The sequence below is a fragment of the Rhinolophus ferrumequinum genome, chromosome 16 (genome assembly GCF_004115265.2).
Source record: "Rhinolophus ferrumequinum isolate MPI-CBG mRhiFer1 chromosome 16, mRhiFer1_v1.p, whole genome shotgun sequence".
NCBI classification, from domain to species: domain Eukaryota; kingdom Metazoa; phylum Chordata; class Mammalia; order Chiroptera; family Rhinolophidae; genus Rhinolophus; species Rhinolophus ferrumequinum.
In genome coordinates, this window is record NC_046299.1 from 5,128,504 (window position 1) to 5,151,412 (window position 22,909).

The following is a 22,909-nucleotide window of genomic DNA, read 5'->3' on the forward strand; positions in this document are numbered from 1 at the left end:
TCCTCGTACGTTCACCAGTGTTGCTGCCGTCACTGTGTATCAAACATATATGAGGCGGCATGTCACTGTTACCCACGAGCTCCTCCAAAAAGAGGCTGAAATGCAATTCATGCCAACTGCATTTCTAAGTTAGGATTGGCAGCGTGATATTGAGAGCAAAGCCTTTTTCTAAGAAAATTAACTTAGCAGTCGAAGACCGAGCTAGCCAGGATAATTCATATAGTCTAATCATTATCTTATTACAGGTCGTTGAAAACCCATGTGCTACTGTCCTTTTCTGGGACTATAATCAGAACAACAACATTAACCAGCATTGGTGCCTGTTGTACCATTGCTTCGGAGATTAAAAACTGAATTTTAAGAAAGACAAAAAAACTTATCTTGAAGAAATGTAGCTCTCCTGAGTTTTCACTGTGAAAGATAACAAAATCAACTTAAAATTGTAATCAGTTCTTCTTCGTGTTCATTGATGAGAACAACAACGGGATTTCAAAATTTTAAGTAAGGCTGCCTGTTTTCAAAGCAGCAGCTCCATTTCTCTGGCCGCTTTCCTTTCGACTTCTGCCTCTGTCACACTCGTCCCTGTTCCAGGCTGCATATCCCTCTTAAAACAGCACTGGAGGGAGCCAGGAGAACGTGGGGGTTGAAAAGCCCAAGTCTTGGATACAGGGCACAGATTGGGTCCCAGCCCTGCCTTGTGCCACCTTCATGCCCTTGATAGTGGGCATAGTGGCCAGAGTTGCAGCTAGGTGGGGGTCCTTGGGTAGTAAATGTATCGGGCGCAGCCCAGACCGTGGCTCCCAGGCAGAGTGCCATAAAGGGTGACCCTCAGCACCTCCAACCACCCCTTTCTCTTCTGCTCCCTCCATTCCAATTCACTGCCCCAGAACGTGGACTCACTCCTCCCCGTGACAGCCGGTCCATCGCCCTCCCAATCCTAACCTCCCCCTAGAGAAGGTATTCTTAGTCTTCATGTTTCTCAAACATTTCCCAAACTGTCCTCTAACCTTTCTTCTCTCACTCTACCAAGGGGAAAGGAACCCCACTTTCCAAGTCTGCTGGATTTAAATTCCAAACTCTGAGATACTTCCAACTCCAAGTTTACAACTAAATATCTATGACATTTAACTTAAATCACATTCACTTATCTAGCTTAGGGTCAGAAGGGCTGTGAGAACATCAAAATTTTACATCTCCAAAATGCTGGATCCTTGAATTTTGTGTCCACTGTGGTTTCCAGCGCTTTCTAGGGCTCAATGATTAATTATACCCAAGACAGTCTAACGCAATTATTTAATTAAGTTTTATTACAGGCTGCCAGTTGTTCGGAGCAAAGGGAAGGCCTTCACCCCAATTTCTCAACATCTGGCCTTTGGATGACTTAAAAGATAAAAGGAGATATGAGAACATTTTTATGACTAAGTAATAGTTTCTAGAAATTTTCCATTAAACTTTCTCTATAATTTGCTTCTCGTGATTAGAACTTGGTGACATGTTTTACTATAAGTGTTCAGCTTATTTAAATCCAATGCAAAATAGAAAACGTTGTAATATAAAATGTTGGTGCCATTTTCATCTTTAGGACAGGAAAGTCGGTTTTCTAGCAGATCTCTGTTTTCCCTTCAAATGTGCTCATTTTCCACTTTCCTCTGGCCTATTTTATGAAAGTTCTCTTTCTCAATTTAGGCTTTTAAAAATCAACTTTAATAAACAAAAAAAGTTGATGACCAAAGTCATGTCTGTATGATCTACTTGGAGGTACCCAAAGACATTAGTTGGGGGGGTGGGTGGTAGGAGGCAGGGAACAGGAGCGAACAGCTATGTATGATGACTTTTTAATCAATCTGTGGGATTCGAAAATAGCCAAAAATCCTTCAGTTAGTCCAAACCACATTGGCTCCCCATTGCTCAGCAGTTAAGGGTTATGAGTGTTGGTAACACCCAGCTGCGCTCTCCTGTGGTTTCTAGTCGTCCCATGTTTCTCAGTGCTGTCTTCTCGGTTCGGGTGTGAGCATTCTGGGTACAGTTTCTCCCACTACCTAGAACACTTCACATAACAGGACTGGTGGTGTGAACCAGTTGGATAATAATGAGTTGATCTGGGTGTATGTGTGTACCAGTTGTGTTCCAAAGAAATATTTGACTACTTCAAACATCTTCCTTCCGTACTATTTGAGTGTTGAAATACTGTCATTCTATTAAAACTTAAGAATGATGAAATAGTCACCTATAAGTGAGCCATCAATAAGCACAGGATGAATGAATGACTGAAATAAATGAGCAATAATGAATGATGTAGGAACACCTTACAAGGTCCCCCCTTTTGGAAACAAGCTCAGTTTGTCTTGAGGAAAATAATGGAGCACCCAACTTTGTCAACGATTTCTTCCGTATTAAGGTGCACTCAAACTCTGGGTTGATGTAATGTAAGGATTAGAACTGAAAACCTAGACCTGGAGCCCATGGACGTCATCCACACTCTTATCCTGACTTATCTGCAGATACTGTGGGTATATGCATATGGGAATTATGCTGAGAGTATAAGGAGGTCCATATCTCAAAAAAGGTTGAGTCACTGTATTAAAAGTATCTATTTACCGTTTCTCCCAAGAGGACAGACAGACAGCCAACAGACATATAAAAAGAGGCTCCACATCACTAATCATCAGGGAAATGCAAATTAAAACCACACTGACAGATCACCTCACACCTGTCAGAATGGCCATCACCAATAAATCAATAAGCAAGTGTTGGCGAGGACGTGGAGAAAAGGGAACCCTCATGCACTGTTGGTGGGATTGCAAACTGGTGCAGCCACTGTGGAAAACAGTATGGAGATTCCTCAGAAAATTAAAAATAGAACTACCTGATGAGCCAGCAATTCCACTCCTGGGTATATATCTGAAGAAATCCCAAACAGTAATTCGAAAATATATCTGCACCCCTATGTTCATTGCAGCATTATTTACAATAGCCAAGATATGAAAGTAACCTAAGTGCCCATCAGTAGACGATTGGATAAAGAAGCGGTACACATATACAATAGAACGAAATCTTGCAACAACATGGATGGACCTAGAGGGTTTTATGCTAAGTGAAATAAGTTAGACATAGAAAACTACTATGTGATCTCACTTATATGTGGCATCTAAAGAACAAAATAAATGAACAAACAAAACAGGCACATACTCATAGATACAGAGAACAAACTGATGGTTGCCAAATGGGAGGGGGAGTTGAGGGGCAGGGTGAAAAAGGTGAAGGGTTAAGAAGTACAAGTTGGTAGTTACAAAATAGTCACAGGGATGTAGAGTATAGCATGGGAAATATAGTCAATAATATTGTAATAACTATGTATAGTGCCAGGTGGGTACTAGTCTTATCGAGGGGATCATTTCATATATAAATGTCTAACCACTATGCTATACACTCGAAACTAATATAATATTGAATGTCAACTATAATTAAAAAATAAAAAAGGAAAATGTGTACTTACAATCAGATGAATTTTGCATGAAAATTGTATGCATTTTTATAATGGAGAGATTGTGTTCACCTTGCTGAACAATGGAACCTGCTAGATATGTATGGGAAGCCTTAGAGCAGCCAGTTTTCTATTACCCCAATTGCCATTTCTGCAAAGAAAAGTCTTCCTTCAACATCAGAAAGAGCCTTTTAAATTAAGGTGCTTTACAATCCCACTTGGAAAAGAGAAACAAAACCTTCAGACAGCCCGCGGTTCCCTGTCACATGAAGGAAGCTGACAGTGCCCATTTCTAGGAGGAAGGACACAGCCTCAGGTCCGTCCTGCTCTAGGTCACACATACATCGTGCTCCATGGCCTAATGCCACCTTCTGTCTCTCCATTGCAGGATGTTTAGCAAGTTGGTCCGTTTTTAAAAAGAATTTATACTTTTATTCCCAAATCTAAATGTGAGCTCAAGGGGGTCTGTTTAGTTATCGTCAATCCCAGAAGTATACAGAGGGTGCCAAAAAGATGTATACACATTTTAAGAAAGGAAAACTATATTAAAATTGTAATACTCAATGTTTACCAATAACAAAAGATGAATACAAGTTACGTTTGACTTCTGCAATGACAAGAGGTGCTCAAAGTGGTTCCCATCAGCGTCTAGACACGTCTGATTACGGCGAACTACTGCTTGAGCAACACTGACCAAAGTGTCCACTTGTATACATTTTTTTGGCACCCCGGTATTTGTCTTTTCAATGCTATATTTCATTCACATTGGGGAGCCATGAATGGTTAGCATGTGGCAGATGTGCTAACATAGTATAGGACCTTCCTGAAATTGTCTGTCTTTGGAATAACGTGTGAATAGAAGCCTAATCAATGAATCCGTCCTTGTCAATAACAAACAGGGCTACTACCATTTAAGCACTGCCTCGTGGCCTCCACGAGGCTAACAGTTTGAACTAGATGACATAGCAGCCCTGAGAAGTAGGTATTATTATGCCATCTCCCAGGTGAAGAAACCAAGGCTCAAAGAGGCCAAGGTCACACAGCTCGTAAGTGGCAGAGCTAGACCTTACACCAGGCTGCCAGACTCTTAGGCCGCCTGCTCCACGTCAGGGCGGGAACGTCTCCCAAGGGTGTCCTTCACTCCTATAAACCATAGTCCACTTTTAGCCAAGATGGACCCAGAGGGCAGACTTCAGCCTTCAAGGATCTCTAATGCTTTGTGCACTGGCATTGGCACCTTTAGTTGCACAACTCCCACAAATTAAATAAGTAAAAATTTATTAAAAATCTTAAGTTCATACTCAAACTTATATCATAATCCTTTCAAATATTTAGGAAATATGGCTGATCAGGATAAATAATTCAGATGTAGGAATCTTCCTTTAAAAACAATAAAAAGATTTCCATTCTGAATCAGGTATGCTAATTCTGATATAGTTATTTTCTAAGCAGATGAAACATCTTTTCTCTCAACTCTTTTTCCCAGCAATATATATTTGAGAAGTAAAAATAAAGTATCGTATAGAAAAACTAAACGTTGTCTATTCCATAAGGTATTTGGAACAAAAATATTTCTCAGACTCACTTTTCAAGAGATTTGCAAAATGAATCAATGCAAACCTCTGTCACAGAAATGTCCTTTCCGATTAAAGCTGAGCATATAAACAAATTGCTATTTCTCCTTTCATTCTCTCTTGTTAAGAGCTGGGTCTCAGCCCTAAACAAAAAGCTGTCCTTAAAAGTTGTATTTTTGTCTTCTTTTCCAACAGGGGACTTATTACTTTTGAAAATAAAACCTATGTCTTGGAACCAATGACAAATGTAACCGACAGATACAAACTCTTCCCAGCGGAGACCCTGAAGGGCGTCTGGGGACCGTGCGGAGCACATCACGATACTTCTGGCCTCACTGCAGCCAGCGGGCTCCCGCTGCCATCCTGGAAGCAGGCGAGAAGGGTAGGAAGGAACCCCAGTGTCGTGTTTCTGGGGATCTGGGGGTCCAGCTGGGAACGCCCGGTGCTAGGACACCTGGGGACATTTTTCCATCTGGATGTTGTGTCTGAGGATGGAGTCACCCAGTTTATGAAGAAGTGGTTGTTGTCATGTGGGCGGGGCATAATCAAACACTGAAACCTCGAGGCGTCCTTGAATTGCAAATGTCGGCCTCAGACTTACTAACCTGTGCTGGGTAGAGTGGAGCTCAGAGGACAACAGAATTATCACTGTTGATTATGTCTTCAGTGAGAACCAACCGTGAGCCTCGGCCCACCGTGGCAAACAAGGTGAGAGTGGACCCTGCCCTGCTCTCGGGCAGCTCTCCTTCTATAGGAGGAGAAGGACGCTATGGAGGCTTCTTCATGGCAAGTCTGCTTACAGTCAGGGTCTTCCCTGTGATCTGCACAACCTTCCCAGCCTTCGTCTACACGCCTGTCTGTGCAGAGCTGAACTGAGTCTTTCTGTACGGTGTGGCCAAGACGTGTTGCCTTCCCCAGTCCCTGCAGGCAGCAGGTGCCGCGCTGCTCACCTCCTGGGACCGTCCACATGGTCCGTGTTTCTGGCCGTCTGCCCCTGGGTCTTCCTTTCTGCTGTGTTACTGGAAAGAGTAGTTGCTTAATGATGTCTGGGCTACAGATCTCCCTCCTGCCAAGTGGACAGAAACACCACCTGACACCCCGTGGTGCAACAGCACGAACCCCCCCCCATGGCTGCCTGACCCTTTTACATCCAGTATTAGGTGGGTTCCACAGGCCCCAGTGGAACACTCATAAAAAGGAATAAGGATAGCCATTGCCCACGTTTGTCTGGAGGCCCAGATTTAAATGAGTACAACCAGATAGGAAATTACCAACAGCTTCCTGATTTTGCATCTCTGGCTGTCCTGTTGCTCTGTTGACAAGAAATCCAGAATTCATGGATATGATGTCACTTGCACTTATACTTTACAGAATGGGAACATGTTTTTCAAGGTTGCACTTAACACGTTCTGTCTTTCCTGACTTTCATTTGAGTCTTCCGCTGTCTAACAGTCAACATTTCATAAATATTCTTCCTCGTGGCTCATTCCTAATCATTTTCCTAAATTCAAACTATAAACGTTATCCTAAATGATTTCTTCTCATTCTTAAAATTTCCCTCATACCTACAGGTAGCGTGGGTTCCCCTCACCTGCTCTTAACCGAATGGTTTCAGGACTTTTCATTTCAATTTGACATTCATTCTTTCCATCCTAGTGTTCTGCCTGTGTCACTGTAACTTCCTCTTGCCTTTGATTTCAGACCTGGAGGAGATGTGACGAGGCTGTCACTTTTCCAGTCATAAACAAGTAGAACATTTGCACGCTGTTTTCGAGGTGTTTTGCATTGAGTACCTTGTTAAATAGGCACCATCCACATAACGAGATTTATCACTTGACAGTTAAAAACGACACTCACATATGTTTGGCATTTCATGTAGAAGTGCGTGCTTGGGCCGCGCTTGCCTGCCATGCTTTAATTCTTTAACTAAGCCTGCAACTCTCTAGAACCATGATTGGCACAATAATTTCCAGTCCTTTTGATTTGTAGAGAACTGTGGAAAACCTGAATAAAAAGGTTGTTTTGTTAATAACGCATACTGAAGTGCAAATGAACCTTTAAATTGAAAAAGGAAGGCGTCCAAGGCAGTTCAACTCCATTCGCAATATTTCTCTCTAGAAACAGTTGTAAGTGTTTTTATGGAAGAGAAAATGTCCTTGACTTAAAGTACAAAAATATAATGAAAATGATACAAAAAAAATACTTTTCAAATAAATAGAATGCACGGCAACTGGAATTACATCCCAGGTAGTTTGGGGTAGCACCTGTGGTAAATATGAAAGGGACATATTCAAATTGTCTGCAGCACCCCTGCCCCCTGCCCCCGCACGCTGCCTCGATTCTCTACTCAGAAATCAGTGTAACTGCAGCTACCGTGTTTCCCCGAACATAAGACCTAACTGGACCATCAGCTCTAATGCGTCTTTTGGAGCAAAAATTAATATAAGACCCGGTCTTATTTTAATATAAGACCAGGTATGATATATAATATAATATAATATCGTGTCTTATGTATAGTATGATATGATATGATACGATATATGATATAATATAACACCGGGTCTTATATTAATTTTTTCTCCAAAAGACGCGTTAGAGCTGATGCTCCGACTAGACTTTGTTTTCGGGGAAACACGGTAACTAATCTCGTTTGTGCAGCAACTGCATTTGCTTTTTCTCAGCATTTTTCTGCCCTTACTCAATGACTGTTGCAAAATTCGGTTTGCAGGCTGAGATTTTTCTGCAAACATTTGCATTTTTCCTCACGGAGCAGCGGGAATAAATCTGCACTCAGGGTGTGAGCTGGCTATAATATAAGCTGAAGCTATTGTTTGTCATTTTTACAAAGCTTTCCATGAGATTTTAGCAGGAACCCAAATTGCTCCTGGAAGGGCGCCTGCAGTCAGACAGCTCCATAACCAGCTCTCTTGTTTGTAAGTCTGGCCTGAAGAGCCCTAGCCACTGAGCTCTCCAGCCACATGCCCCTTCATTCTCCATCAGCTATGCATTCAAGAATGCAAGTTAATTCTAGATTGGTCTGTGCCAGCTGGAAGGAAGGAAGGAAGGCAGAGGCTCCATAAGCCTGCTACTGGGGAAAATCACATAACACATCCCAAAGGGAAATGTAAATTATTTTTGAATTGCCCTTTCTTTAGGGATAATCCGTGCTGTTTTTCCCCCTCGTTAGTTGGGATAATTGTAAGTCAAATGCAAAAATTGATGTCTTGTCTAGAAAGCAATGTTTGCTTTGGCTGCTGAGTATAAACCGGACTGCAGGTCAGAATGACACTGTTGTGTCCCCTCCAGCCATTCAGAAATGGAACTGTGTTGTTGCTTCTGAGTTTCTAGATAGACTATCGTCTTGGTTTTGTAGAAGCCACAGTGTTGGTGGTGATAGAAGGAGCAGGGATAGGAACAGATATTAAATGTAGAGCCTAATCACAGTTGAATACCAGGAACTGGCCAGAGCTATTTGAAAACGCATTAATTAGAGCAGGCATGTTGCCCCCTTCCCTAACATAACTGTCCTCATTTCCATACCCCCAAGAGGCCACACCAAGTTCTTTTGCTGCCCTGGTCGTTTTGGCGATGGAGAACGGCCAGCAGCAAGCCTGCTTCCTTGGCCCTGGGTTCAGCCTCTATCAGTGGGAGCTGAGCTTCCAAAATCTGCAGGTGTGAATTCCTGTTGTGTCTTGAATAAATTAAAGCTCTGGATAAATCAGTAACAAGTCTCACTTGTGCTATGAGTTTTTTCGGACTCAATTTCAGGTCTTCCCTATTAATGTTTAGGGCGTCAGGTTCAGCCTGTTCTTCCAGCTTATTGTCTCTTTTGCTGCTTAGTTCTGCAGCCTCTCTCTATATGTATATATAGTATATTAGTCCAGACCCAGAGGCGACATCCAACACAGGTGTGGTCAATCTGCTTCATCCCCACACAGGACATTGGAAAGGATGGTGGAGACAACCTTTCACAGTGGAAAGCACGGCTCAGCTTATAAATATTCATAAAGGGGCCTCACATTGAAGGCATGGCGCCTCCTCGCCTGAGCCAAGAATGAGCGTTCCTGATTCAGAGGAAGACAAACCAAACCTTTGATTCATTGCATTTGCTGATTGTACCGCCTATGGGAACACGGGCCTTGGTTCCACTGCTGCTGTTCTTTTGTTGTTTGGTTGTATCACACCCAACTTCTGCTGTTGTTATTCCATCTACCTGAAGCACTGTTCCCTCCACACTTTCCACACATACTTTATCCTCTTCCTCAGGTCTCAGCTAACTTAGTCCCTCCCTTCCCCTCTCTTTCTCTCTTTAAATTGTAGGACCCCGTTTATTGCCCTTGCTGTGCTTTTCACCGACTGCGCTTGATTTTTGTTAATTCTTTATTGTCATTCCTTCCGCGACCCTCTCCTACAATGTGAGCTTCCTGACGGTCGTGCCTTGCATTTCTTACCCATCCCTTTATCCCCAGCACCCAGCACCCTACCTAGCACACAGACAGTTCCTGGGAGATATTTATGGGGTGAGTGAATGACAGACAGTCTGGCCCATAGGAAGAGAGAGTTACAAGGAGAATTTATTGTCACCCTGATCTCAACAGTGCTTTTCTAACCTGAGTTGGGTCCAGTTAAGTTCCTGGTGCCAGAGTTCTCATTGCAGCATGTTTGGGGGACATTCTGTCTCCAGGAACTTGGCTGTGATGGCTTCGAGAGGTCCAGGAACTGCTTCCCTCTTGAGCAAGACTCAAGGAATGCCTCAGTCTCCCTCTTGGAGCAGAGATGACGGGCCATTGTCAGAGGCTTCTGGGCCTATGTGTTTGGGGAAGGGCTTTTGTTTATAACCCCCAAAATGCAATTTTAATCAAACAGCCAGTTTCAAATGTTGCTCTGCATATCAAAAGTTTTAAATACGATTTGTGTGTGTGTGTGTTTTTTTAAACTGGACAGCCCAAATAGGTCAAAATCATGTGGAGGTAATTTAAGCCTCTCTGTGTGTACAGCTGATGGAATGAACCGTCGTGGACATGAGCCGGCCACTCCCCCCATGGCTTTTTATTATTGTGTGGTTAGCTTCTCTCTGAGCTTGCAGTTCTCTGAATTCATGAGAAAATGTAGACTCCTCTGAAAACTGCAGACGCAGGAAAATTGTGCTCATGTGTTTGTTTTCATTATCTGGAATTGTGTATTTTCTAAATGATGATCCAAGGCCACTTGGATATAGCCCCTCGTTGTTTATTTCACCCCTTCACAGCCTAAAAGTGTCAACGTCTAAAGGAGCAAGGCCGTTTCTTGAGTTTTTCAATGGGAAATTATTTTTCCATTTATAGAGCTCTAGTTTCTTCTGTGTAATTAGCTGAATCTGTTAATGGTTAATCAGGGAATTGTGGGGGTGGAAAAAAGAGACTTCTGCTGCTTTCACACCTCAGTCAGGAGAAGGAGTAAGAGCCTCACACTTTGAGAAGGTGTCTCATTTTCTGTAGACCAGTGGATACCACTGGGGCTAGTGTTTTCTCCTTTATACGTACGTAGTTATCACCATAAAACTCACCTACAACATGTAGTTACAAAGCTTGACTTTTTTTCTTTCTTGTAACGTTGTAAAAGTATGAGAAATTGCGCTTTTCATGGTGCTTTATTTTTTTCTTCATAAGATTTCTTTAGGGATCCCTAAATTCATGAATCAGCCCAGCTGGGCGGCGACGGGGAACTCTGCTATGATACAAACATTTTTCTTGTAAAAATCTGTTTGGAAGATCCTGGACTGACAGGGATTTGTTTTGTAAAAGATGTTTCCCTCAGGATTGTGTGACTAGAAAGCTGATCCAAAGCATGCCTGGGCCATTTTTGCTTTGTCTGAAAGCACGGTTATAACACGCAAGTTTTAAACGTCAAGCCTTGTGTGTAGTTAACTCATAAATCGGCAATATCAGTCAGAAGGACCAGGCCAGTTCAGCCCCCATTTCCTCCAACTGCATTTTATTGCAGAAACAGAAGGCTTTGTTTTTTGTTGTTAATGTTTGCTTTCTGAGACCACCCTCCATGAATTGCTCTTTTTCTCCTAAAAATGCCTTTGGGATTCTCCCAGTAATTCATGGAAGAGTGCGAATGTTTTTTGAGGAAACTTGATTAAAATGTAACCCACTTCTAAGGCTGCTGTTATGTGAGAGGCCATTCATATTTGTGCTGTCTGGGTCTTCTCCATCCCTACCCCTTGACATATAATTTCCACATTCTTCTCCACATTTCCCTCTTACCAAATCCCTTTTCTCCAGTGGCATATTTTAGTCTTTTTTTTTTCCTTGACACTGTTTCTGTTCTCTTTTGTTCCTTTCTAATTTTCTTCCTAACACCTCTTTCTTGCTGGGCTCTGTTCCCTGTTTATCAGCCTGGCCATTCCCTGCTCTCCAGACCACCCGTCTTCCATTTGCTTCTGTCTAGATTTTTAAATGATCAGCCATATGAAATAAGCTTGCTGGCCTGGACTACTCAGTGTTCCCCCAGAAGGATTATGTAATTCCTGCTCAAATTATTCTCCACTTTTCTCAACTCACAAAAGTGAACCATAAAGGCAAAGAGAACACACATGGGACCCTGAATGTCATAATTTTCTGTAGTGATCTTCGGATGTGCTACATCCAGCCCAAATGAACAGCCATTGACTGGCTTCTGTTCGAGAGAGAGCTTTGGTTTGCTCGTGGATGCGCCTTTCTGCACGTGCTCATTCTGACCCTACAGTGATCCAGCAGAAAAGCTAAATTCCTTGGAAGGATTTCCCAGATGGCAATGGAAACTGGTCACTCACATTGAGAAGGTTCTACAGAGGTTGTTGGGGTTGGAGGTGAACTTGTAGATGGAAGGGAGGTGTGGGAGCCGGTGATGATGCAGTTAGAGTCTCCCCTTAGTTACAGTGCTTGCGTGGGTCCAGAGATGTTGACAGTGTACTGAGAGCCGCAGGAGGCATTATGGGAAATTAAATCCATGTTTCCTTTTGGCAGCATAAACGGGAGACCCTCAAGATGACCAAGTACGTAGAACTGGTTATTGTAGCAGACAACCGAGAGGTAAGAGCTTCTTGAAATTTCTCGGTACAGTTAAAAAAAAAAAAAAAAAAAGACAGGAAAAAGAAAATGTTTAGCAAGTTATTACTTGCTTTAATTAACTTCATTTTCTATAAGCCCTTAAAAGCGTCGTAAACAACCCATGAAAAAAGTGATTTTCTGATATTATAAAGTATAAAATGTTAGAAATGTTTCTGATATTACAAAATAATAGGCAAGGACTGTAGAAAAAACAGAGTGGCTCTGTAGCTAAGCTCTCCAGACAGGGAGAATTAGTTGAGGGACATGGCAGATGGCTTTAGAATGTATTCTAAAACGTTTTGGGGAAAAGTTTGGTTTTAAAAATGTCCGATATGTTCTCAACCAAAATGAATGAGTGAATGAAAGCTGTAGAGACACAGCAGAAAACCCCTACCTTCTGAAGTAAGGCTTGATGTTATGCTAGTTTCTTCTTTTAATTAATTTTTAATTAGCATTTCTGAGATTATCTTCCCTGTATTCATTTCTTGCCGCTTCTACGTATTATGAATTAGGTGACATTTTCTCATAGACAACACGTATAAATGAAACAGGCTTGACAATTTCTCAGAAAGCTGTTCCTGTTCTGGAAGGTCAGATTAGAGGGGAAAGAGGGACTTTATTAACTTTGTATCCACTTTCCTCTGTATTGTTTGACTTGTTGCCATGAGCATCTATTGCTTTTACTATTTAATTTTAAAAAACAAATATAAAAGAAATTTCTGAGGAAGTTAAAATCAAGTTGATGATATGAAAAATGGTTTTGGATTCTTTTCTAGTTGTCTGTTTTCTCGTTGCCAAAGCATGTCACTGCCTCTATCATTTATGAGGCTGGAAAAATCGCAGAAGTTACTGTCTTATGAGCATTTGGCTTGGGCGAATTTCAGGGAGTTTGAGAAAGTCCCTGGATGGGGAAATTACTGGACAGGGTGGGGGCTCATTTCAGCATAAACCAGGGAGGGCCTTGGGTGGTTTGCAAAGCCCAAGACCTCACATATCCAGGGGCTGGGAAGATGAGGTTTGATTGATATTCTTGCTGTTATTAATGCTGACATTTAAAATTATTAAGTTTCAGAGGCAAGGAAAAGATCTGGAAAAAGTTAAGCAGCGATTAATAGAGATCGCTAATCACGTTGACAAGGTAAGTTCTTTTTTGGGTAATTAAATCACTCACATCATGTAAATGTTAGGAAATGATGTGGAGGAGATGAAGCACACCTGTCTGACCGAGCAGGGAGATAGGAATCTGCCTCTGGGCTCCCATCTTCTGAACACGGAATTCCTGGGGCCTGGAGCAGCTAGAGGAGATGCCATCCCACACTGACCGACTGCCGCTGCCTTAGGACACAGCTCCTCCGCTCCCTGCTGGCCAGACAAGAGTCCCAGTCTGAGGGGATCTTGGACCCCCCAGTTCCATGCCGAACCCTGGTCGGGAGCCTCCGACCATTTTGAGAGCTTCCAAGCAGAGCTCTTCCCAGGTCTCCACTGCCCGATCCCACGCCCCCTGCACACCTTCCCCGTCAGCCCAGATCTGTGCCAACATGGCCCTGAGGGTGGGCCCTCATTTATAAGGGACACACGCTGGACACTGAAATTGACTTTGGGCCCAATCAGCGGGTGGAAAATCCCTCACCAAGAAAATCTCTCAGGAGGTGGGGAGCTCACCCTTGACCAAGGTGATGTCAGAGCTGGAAGAGACCCTGGGCGCGTGGTCTGACCCTAGGCGCCTGGTCTGACCCTTGGCGTCTGGTCTGACCCTGGGCGTCTGGTCTGACCCTGGGGGGTCTGGTCTGACCCTGGGTGCCTGGTCTGACCCAGGGGGTATTTGCTCAGGAATACTCCTTCCACCACCTGTTCCCAAGGAGATGGTGGAACGGTCTACACCTCCTGCCCTTCAGAAACACACCCTGCTGGGAATCGAGAGCACCGAGCTGTTTGGTGCTGATGTTCTCAGCCAACAACAGGCCTCTCCCACTTTGTGCCTGGGTGTCTGGGAGGGGCCTGGACATCAGGACTCCCCAGGTGGTTCTCACCTGCAGCATGGCTGGCCCCTGCCGACCTAACGCAAACACAGCTGTAATTCTCAGCAATTGCCTGTCTCCTGTCTGTGAAGACTAGTGAGAGGGAAGAGGGACCTGGCTCATTGCTGAGCCTTTCACAGCCAGGATCTTCTGGAATGTTCACATTTTACACATAGCAGTTCGAGGATGCTTCGCGGTAGCTATGTTTTCAAACAATCATATTACGTGTGAATGGGGTTTTCAAAGACTTCAGAAAAATGAAGGCAAAGGCCCTTCCAGCAATTCAGCTCCATTCTACAAAGCCTTATGGGTGGCAGCAAGCTCTGTGCGTGGAAAATTCAGAATGCATCCGACATGGTCTTGTTAGACCCTGGAAGTAAAAGGAAACCACGAACGATATTAAATAGAGTCTGGTCATTGCTGAAGCCCATTTTAATAGGATGTGTTTGGTTTTTCATGTTTGTATTTCTCTACATCTTATTCTGTATTATATCTTGCTTCAGTCTGCAAAACTCAAAATAAGCAAATGGGATTTGCTGATAACTTGCACTGGTAATTAAAAAGCAATATACCGCAGCAAAGCCCTGAGGCGCTCGATGGAGTTTGCCAGTCTGGCGGTGCTTGTGTTTTCAATGATGAGAGAGCTGAATCGCTGACCATACAAATGCGCCTCCCCCAGCTGACCCTGAAGACCCCGGTGGGGGCACCCTGGCTCCCTCCAATGAGCCTTGCATTCTAGCGGGTGTTCCAAATTTTAGTTTTGCAACTTTAGAAGCAAACTTTCACTCGACAGGTGTCTTAGTCCAAAAAAACAATGACTGTCCCAGTGGCAACATCCTCATTTGCAAAAATCTTGGCTTTGCCTGGTCATTCTAAATTAATAACTGCTTGGCTGACTGCATTGGCTTGAAGGGAAGAAGGAGAAAGACATCCCAGACTGGAAGACTGAGAAGTGATTTAGTGACAAAGGTGACATTCTTAACCGTTCATGAAATTTCTCCTGTCAGTACAACACAAAAAGCATGCCTGCCGTGTACTTATCCTTGTAGGCAAACCCTTCACACAGGAACTAAGAGACATGGCCCCAGGTCCTGATTAAATTGCGGGGGTGGGAGCAGTGGGGAGGGGCGGGGCCTGCCAAATGAAGTGCTTGTCAGAGCTTTGCCTCTTTAACCTTTCATCTCCAATCTTCCCACTTCTTATTCATTAAGAAATTAGCGCCAGCTGCAAATTCTTTAAGGCTGAGCCTCCGTGACCTACTTTTGAAAGGATTCTGCCATGCATTTAATTTCTTCAGGTTTTTTTCCCTCTCGTGAGTCTTCTTTCCTCCTTTCCCAAGCCAGTTGCCTGAACGATGCAAGTCCCCGTGTTGGACCCCAGGAGAGACTGCCCTTTAGTTCTACCTGTTTTTTTTCCAGATCCACTTCTTCCAGAAAGCTTTCCTTGAGCCCTCAAGAACAGCATATTCTGAACTTCCGGTTTGCACCCTTTCTTGGCAGTCACTCTATTGGAGGTCACTGAAATAAAAACTAAGTGTTCCATGCCTTGAGCTTCCTGCTGACCTCTGAGCCAAGGGCAAGGGTGTCCCAATCCTTGCTCTTTGTGCCAGTGCCAAGCCTCGCACACAACAAGAGCCAAGCAAATATTTGTTGCTGCTGTATGAATGGGTGAATCAATTCAGCTGGTCTTGGACCATGTCCGCATACATTCTGGGATTCATAGACCAGGCACACAGCTGCCAAGCTCCAGCTGAGCTTCTCTCTGGGCCTGGGGTCACAGTGGGTCATCTTGAAAGAGCATTCGCACAAGGGTGGTGGCTATGTTAGTGGTTTAAAACCTGAGCGCCAGCATTCAAACCTCAGCCATGCCAGCCATGTCTTGACTGGTTACCTGGTCCCTCCATGTCTCAACGTCCTTGACTATAGAATGGGAATAGTAATGGTTCTCAATTCACGGATTTATTGTGAAGACTAAGAGAGCTATGGCATGGAAAGCACTTAGCCCTGTGCCTGGAATGCAGAAAATGCTAGTAAGTGTTAGCTGTGGCTATTGGTAATAGGAAGAACCAAAGGAAACCCTCAGCTGTCCTGGGGAGATTTGCAGCAGGCAGTAAAGGGACTGTGTGTGATAACTTGATGTGAGGTCAGCATACATGACAGTTAATCAGTAGCATGGCTTTGCAGTGGAGGGACTATATGTTATATACATCTACATATGAAATCCATTCTAAGGCTGTGATTTGAGGGCGCCAATAGATGCAAATTTCAGCCCATCATGATTAGGAAAAGCTCCTTGATGAGTAGGCACCAAAGCTCCTCTCAGAAACAAGGACAATTAGTCCTTTATAGACCTTAGCTACTACTTCCATACGACACTTGTCAGAGGCAAACAGTGTCCCCTTCACAGACGACAACCCTGAAGCCCACACCTGAGGGTGTCATTTAGCAAGCTGGTGTGGACATCAGGCCTGGATCTCTTAGTCTGTGCCTTCTGATCACTGTTACCTTTGTGTGTAATACCGCTGAAAGTGTAATCTCTTCATCAAAGGACAGCAAGCAGACATGTGCGTTCAGAGGTCCAGAGGGGTCCAGGAATTCAGTTTTGCCTGGGAAGCCTCAGCTCGGGGTTTCCACGTAGGTACCACAAGCCAAGCAATTCTTGATTGAAAGCAAGCTGTTGGGTAGCATTCTGGTCATATAATTGTCTCATTAACTTATTAATGTAATGCCCATAATTTTTATCTGCTTGGAACCAAGTTGGACTGCCACAATCAGCTTATCTTCCGTGATGTAGTTTGTGTTCCAGTCGTATTCTTCTGCGAACCGAATGCTCACCAGATGACTGGGGAGGTGAGCAAGGGAAAAGATGAGCCTTCCTTCAATGGGTCAGAACCCAGGGTGAGAGGTTCCTCCTTGGGGAGGGAGTGCACTGCACTTTAGCTCATTGCATTGGAATGGGGCTTAATGATCCGACACAAAGCTTCTGTGACCTTCGTTATTTGTTGGCCCAGATGCATCTAGTAACTAAGAACAGGACCTGCTCTCATCTGGAGCTTGACTTTGGCTGCTATCACCAGCCACATCGTTCTCCTTGGCTACCTGGGGTATCAGTTGATGAGGAACTTTTTCGCTGTGCAGTCCCTCACACGTCACAGGCAGTGAAAGGTTTGACAACCAGCCAGGTGATCCCATTGTCTCACCCCCCGGCCCTGAGCACAGAGCCACTTCCTGGTGAATGTGATGCACATGGGGACAGCAAGGTAGTTGGGAGCAGTGGGTAGTTCTGCCCTCTCCCCTGACCACTCATCCAGCCCCAATAAGCTTGTCTGGGATAAAAACCACCCCTTCGTCCCATTCAAGAGTTGCCCTGCCTACCTTTGACTCAGGACGACCTGCTTGCAGAGAAAGGGCTATAAGTTGAAGTCACGTGTATGTAAAGATGGGGGACAGGAAGGCAATGAGAAGACATGCTCTGAGTGGTGCACCTGAAGCTTCACTTCACAAGCCAGTAAAAGAGGGGCTTCCCATGATGCCATTGGTGAGCCAGCTTCTGGCTGTGAGAAGAATGGTCATTACAGTTCCTGCAGAAGGGTTCTGTTTATGCCTTTATTATTCTGAAAGCTATTGATTCGCTCGTTTAATTAAAACCTTCTAGACTGATGATGGGTGACAGAATAGGATAGTGTCAGCCAAGGCTTAGTCTTTTTGACATATTAATACAGATTCATTTTCAGTAACTCATAGGTAGAACATTTGGCTTAAAATGAACAAAGCATTTGGCAGAGTGTCTGAAAACCCTCACTCACTCACCGTTTTTCCTGCAGTGGATATTAACTGGCAGCCTTTAGCTGTAATATCACTACGTGAGCTATAATCCACATCTAAATGCACATTTGAAATCACCAATGAATAGTTTGAAATGTGAGCTTCCATACAAATAAGAGCAGACATCTAAAGGCCAATAACTTTAGCATCTAATTGGTCAACAGAATTTGAGAACCCAGTTAACACATCATTTTGCATCAGGCACTGCAACTATTTCTTAAATTCTAATGCCACAGGAATAAGGGAACACGGTGTTATTTTTCTCACCTATGTCCATGAAGTTCAAAACATGCAAGTCTCTTCTACTCTGCATTTTAAGTTCTCGTTCATGTGATCCCCAAAGGATACCTGTCTTCGTCAGTTTTACAGACCACTGAATATCCGAATAGTGTTGGTGGGCGTGGAGGTGTGGAATGACATCGACAAATGCTCTGTAAGTCAGGACCCATTCACAACCCTCCATGAGTTTCTGGACTGGAGAAAGATGAAGCTTCTACCTCGCAAATCCCATGACAATGCACAGCTTATCAGGTAGGGCGTTCATTGTCTCTCCTTTGCTTAAAGGAACAGTGACCCACTCTCATCTTAGGTCCACCTACGTGGTGCCTGGAAGGTGCACCAATTCATACAAGGTGGTTTCTCAGCCCTCATCAGCGGGGCAGAGGCCATGCTGATCAGAATTTGGGATCTGTTGTGAAAGTCTCCCTTTGGACACCCTGGGAAACCGATGCCTCTAGCTGATGTCTTATTTCTTTCTTCTGTCACTTGAACATTTTCCTTTATGCAGCATTGTCTCATCTTAGTCTTGATATAAAGTTGTCCAGAGCAGGCTACTTTTTAAAGCTCATTTTCTTTCATTATTAGTGAAAAATGTTTATGTAAGATCTGAAGACAGTACCCCAGGGTGATTACGGTCAGATGTTTGGGGAAAGAAAAATCTTTTCCCCTCCTCATGTTTCACTGTTATTCTTTGATTTTCTAGATCAGAGAATGCCAGCAGTGTAGCACATTAACCCTGTGTTCTGTCTTTCAATTAATTTGTATCGAGCACCAATTGGAAACCAAATACGGTTTAGGAGCTTTGAACATAATGATGTTCAACACTGAGCCTCCTGCTGGCGGGGTCTCCATTCTAATGGGAAAAGGCAACAATAAATAAGGACATTTCAGAGAGCGATAAGTGTGTGAATTAATAAATGAGGGAAAGCACAGCTATGCCATAGCATGGTATAAAGGTAAGATGTAACCAACACCTTTCTATTTAAAAGAAAAAACATGCTTATCATAATCTAAATTAGTATGAAGTAGATTTTTCCCAGAGTAACACACTTTTCATTCAAATCCTTAAACAGTTTATGCCATTACTTTTTTGTTCTCATGTAGCTCATATCATTGGATGAAAGATTTAGATTCAGAAACACTTTTCTTTAGCAAATTGAATCTCATTGATCGAACATTTATGGAAAGCGAAAAACCAATCCTACCCCGTCCTCACTTTAGAAAATGCCTGCATCTGCACTGAGGCTGGTGGCGTTCCCTGAACATTTACTTTGGCCATTTTCACACAGTTTTTCTTTTCTCCCGCCTTGAATATTTGTGGTTGCCTCATATTTTATGCATTGATTAATCCTGAACTACTAAAAGGAGAATCAGAATGTTTTGTTGTGATTTTTTTTTCCCAAATGGGAGTCCATCCAACTTGAACATCTGGAAATAAATTAGCCTCTTATATAACGTTATTTATATACATGTATAATCTATATTCTAAAGGGTCTATATGGATGTAAATGTAAAAGCTATAATCCCTATTATTGTACATAAGAATGTAATGGGATGCAAACACAATATACATCCACACATACGTAGGTGAGATTTATATGTACGTACTCTCTTTTATCCAAGTGACCACTGCCAAAATACCTAACCTGTCAAATAATACATGTAAAATCTACATATGTACATGGCCAAGGTAACATGGGTAAGTCATTTGTTTCCCTTAAAGGAGATTCAGCAAATACCGTGTTTATTTCTTTATTTATTATTATTTATTTTTTACTGCTCTGCATACATGTTTTATTTATTTTTTAAGATTTTTATTAAAAATACAGCTAACATACAATATTATATCAGTTTCAGGTTACACCATAGTAATTCAACATTTACGTATGTAGGAAGTGATCACCAGGATAAGTCCAGCAACCATCTGACTACGCTATCACAATATTACTGACTCTGTTCCCCATGCTGTATGTCACATCCCCGTGACTTGTTTGTTTTATACCTGGAAATTTCGACCTTTTATTCCCCTTCACCTTCTCCCCCCCCTTTTTTGATTTTTCAATTACAGCCGACATTCAATATTATTTTATATTATTTTCAGGTGTACAGCATACTGGTTCCACATTTATATAATTCAAGAAGTGATCCCCCTGACTAGTCTAGGACCCACCTGGCACTACACATAATTATTACCATATTATTGACTATATTGTCTATGCTTTGCACCCCCATGACTATTTTGTAACTACCAATTTTTACCTCTTAATCCTTTCACCTTTTTCACCCTGTCCCCAACCCCCTCCCATCTATCACCCCAACACATCTAGTACCCATCTGACACCATAGTACTCATCACAGTATTATTGAGTATATTCCTATGTTCTACCCTACATCCCCATGACTACTGTACTTCTTAATCCAGTGTTTACTTTTTAATGCATGAGGTTGGAATTAGCAGTACATGCATTAAATAGGCCTTGATGTCATTACACTCAGTGATCAAGATTCTGTATAGAGGAAAGCTGCACCTAAGCCACAGGTCCGCTTCCAGAAGCTTCCTCCCAGGTGCCGAGGCTTGGTGGGTATGTAGTTCTTCTACACCAACTCCAGAGGACCCATCATGTTTCTGCCGATTTCCCTTTTGCAGGCTACATTAACAGGACGTTGTGGAACAGTTTGGATTTCCATCCTATTTGTCCTGTTACACAGGAAAGCGAAATCCAGCTACAACAGAAAATCTAGTGAGCCAGCTAACGCATTTCATTTAATTGACAGTGATTCTCTGTGACGCTTCTCAGCCCTTCCGTCAGCAGACATTGTTTAAAAGGAGCAGCTCCCCGCAGTCCATTAGGAAATAGGCAGAATACAACATATGCATACGAGAGTCATGACTGGTTATTGTCCGAATCTTGAAAACAAAAATCTGAAAGGATTACAGGACCGTGATCTGCAACTGGAAAATAAATTGTAAAAGAGCTAGAGATAAAATCACCTGTCAATATACCCTGCTGAAGCCCTTTTCATTTTTGCATAGAAAAGGTTTTGCAGCTCCTGGGGGAATGTCCAAATGAATTTCAAGTATTAGAAAATGCCTTTATTCTATATCACTTTAAGGAAGCCCTTCCTTTTATTTCCTAGCGGAGTTTATTTCCAAGGGACCACCATCGGCATGGCACCCATTATGAGCATGTGCACGGCGGAACAGTCCGGCGGAATTGTCATGGTAAGTGAGCCGGGCACCAGGACGCCGACAGCTGTGGCCGCACCCGGTCCCTGAAGAGTCCCCAGGAAATCTCTACTTTCATCAGACTTTGTGACATTAGGTCCTTCTCGTTAACGCGTTTTAGATTTGACTCTACCTTCTAGGTCTGTTTATGGTCTTACATAACCCACAGTATTGTAGGGGCTGTTTATAAAACACATCAAGTCACACACAGGAAAGGTAAGTGCGTAAAAATAGTTTAGTGGGAACCAGTCTTCCCCTTTTATGGAGAAAAAGTTTCAACTGGGATTTCGGTCACAGCATTCCAATCCAGGAATTCCGTCCCAGCACTGGGATCAGCCAGGGCACTGGGGTTGCCCCCATCGCTCAGCTTCTTGGATGGACTGGAGTGTCACCAAACATTACCATGAGAACGGGTTTCTGACGGTTCTGCTTCTACACCCAACAGCCAAAAGTCTGAGGTTTTTAACTATTTACCACTGCAAATGCTTGACATACCTCCTAGCCAGTGTCCAATTTGTCTGTATAATAACCTTATTCTTGGAAGGCAGAGACCTAGGTTTATTGCTTTACAAGGATCGTTTTGTCATATATGGGCTATATGTGTTTGTAAAAGGAAATAAAATGGGAAGAATATTTGGGACTTGTTTCTTACGAATTTGACAGGGAGGTAGATTTGCTAGGCTGCCCAAAGGGGACTCCTGCTCCACTCCATCAGATAATTAAAAGAAAGGTTTTCAGCCCAGGCTGGTGGCTGTCTCTGCTATGAAAATGCTGTGTCCCCTTTGCACCCTCCCTTAGACAGGGAGTATCCTCAGAGACCATTCCACCACCTCCATTAAACAAATGGAACCTTGCCCTTCCAAGAAACCATGAATTCCTCCACATTTTTCAAACAGAACGCTTGTGAATATTCCACGGTATTAAAGGATGGAAGGAGTGGTGTTCTGCTGACTATTACTTTCTTTCCACATACCGTCCAACCCAATCTTCTTAGTGAATATACACAAGGGATGTTTTCTCTCTTCTCTGGGCAGTGTTGGTAATTCACGTAAACATGCACCGAATAGACAGGCTGTTTGGAGGGCTTGCACCCACTCATTAGCTATCTGGCTTGAATGGACTACCCTCTGGTTTTTCTTGAACCTGGAAGCCCTGTATGTGCTCTCCACCATGGAAGTCATTGGAAAGTTTGGTTTTCGTTGGTGCCAGGTTCATTTCAAGTCGGATCCCAACTGTATTTTTACAGAGCAGCCTGTAAAGTTTTAAAAGGGAATCATTTTCTGTTTCATGGTTCCATGGTTGGTTGCTACTGACTTTGCCACTTAAAATTGGCACAAATATTTTTTAGAGCTGAAACTGAATTCCTCATAAGCATGGGAGGTTCTGCCGCTATGTGGCACTTAAACATTTTTATACTCAATCTGATCA

The 22,909-nt window shown here is 43.1% G+C and overlaps 1 protein-coding gene across 1 annotated transcript in view; it reads left to right on the forward strand.

Annotated features, from left to right (window-relative positions):
• The window catches only part of ADAM12 (ADAM metallopeptidase domain 12), a 323,861-nt gene that overhangs the window by 230,075 nt on the left and 70,877 nt on the right, over positions 1-22,909 (forward strand). The window contains exons 6-10 of the mRNA XM_033131268.1: positions 5,254-5,440; positions 12,051-12,116; positions 13,201-13,272; positions 18,338-18,507; positions 21,394-21,478. Coding sequence (XP_032987159.1) covers positions 5,254-5,440; positions 12,051-12,116; positions 13,201-13,272; positions 18,338-18,507; positions 21,394-21,478 — 580 coding nt within the window. The remainder of the gene's footprint in view (positions 1-5,253; positions 5,441-12,050; positions 12,117-13,200; positions 13,273-18,337; positions 18,508-21,393; positions 21,479-22,909) is intronic.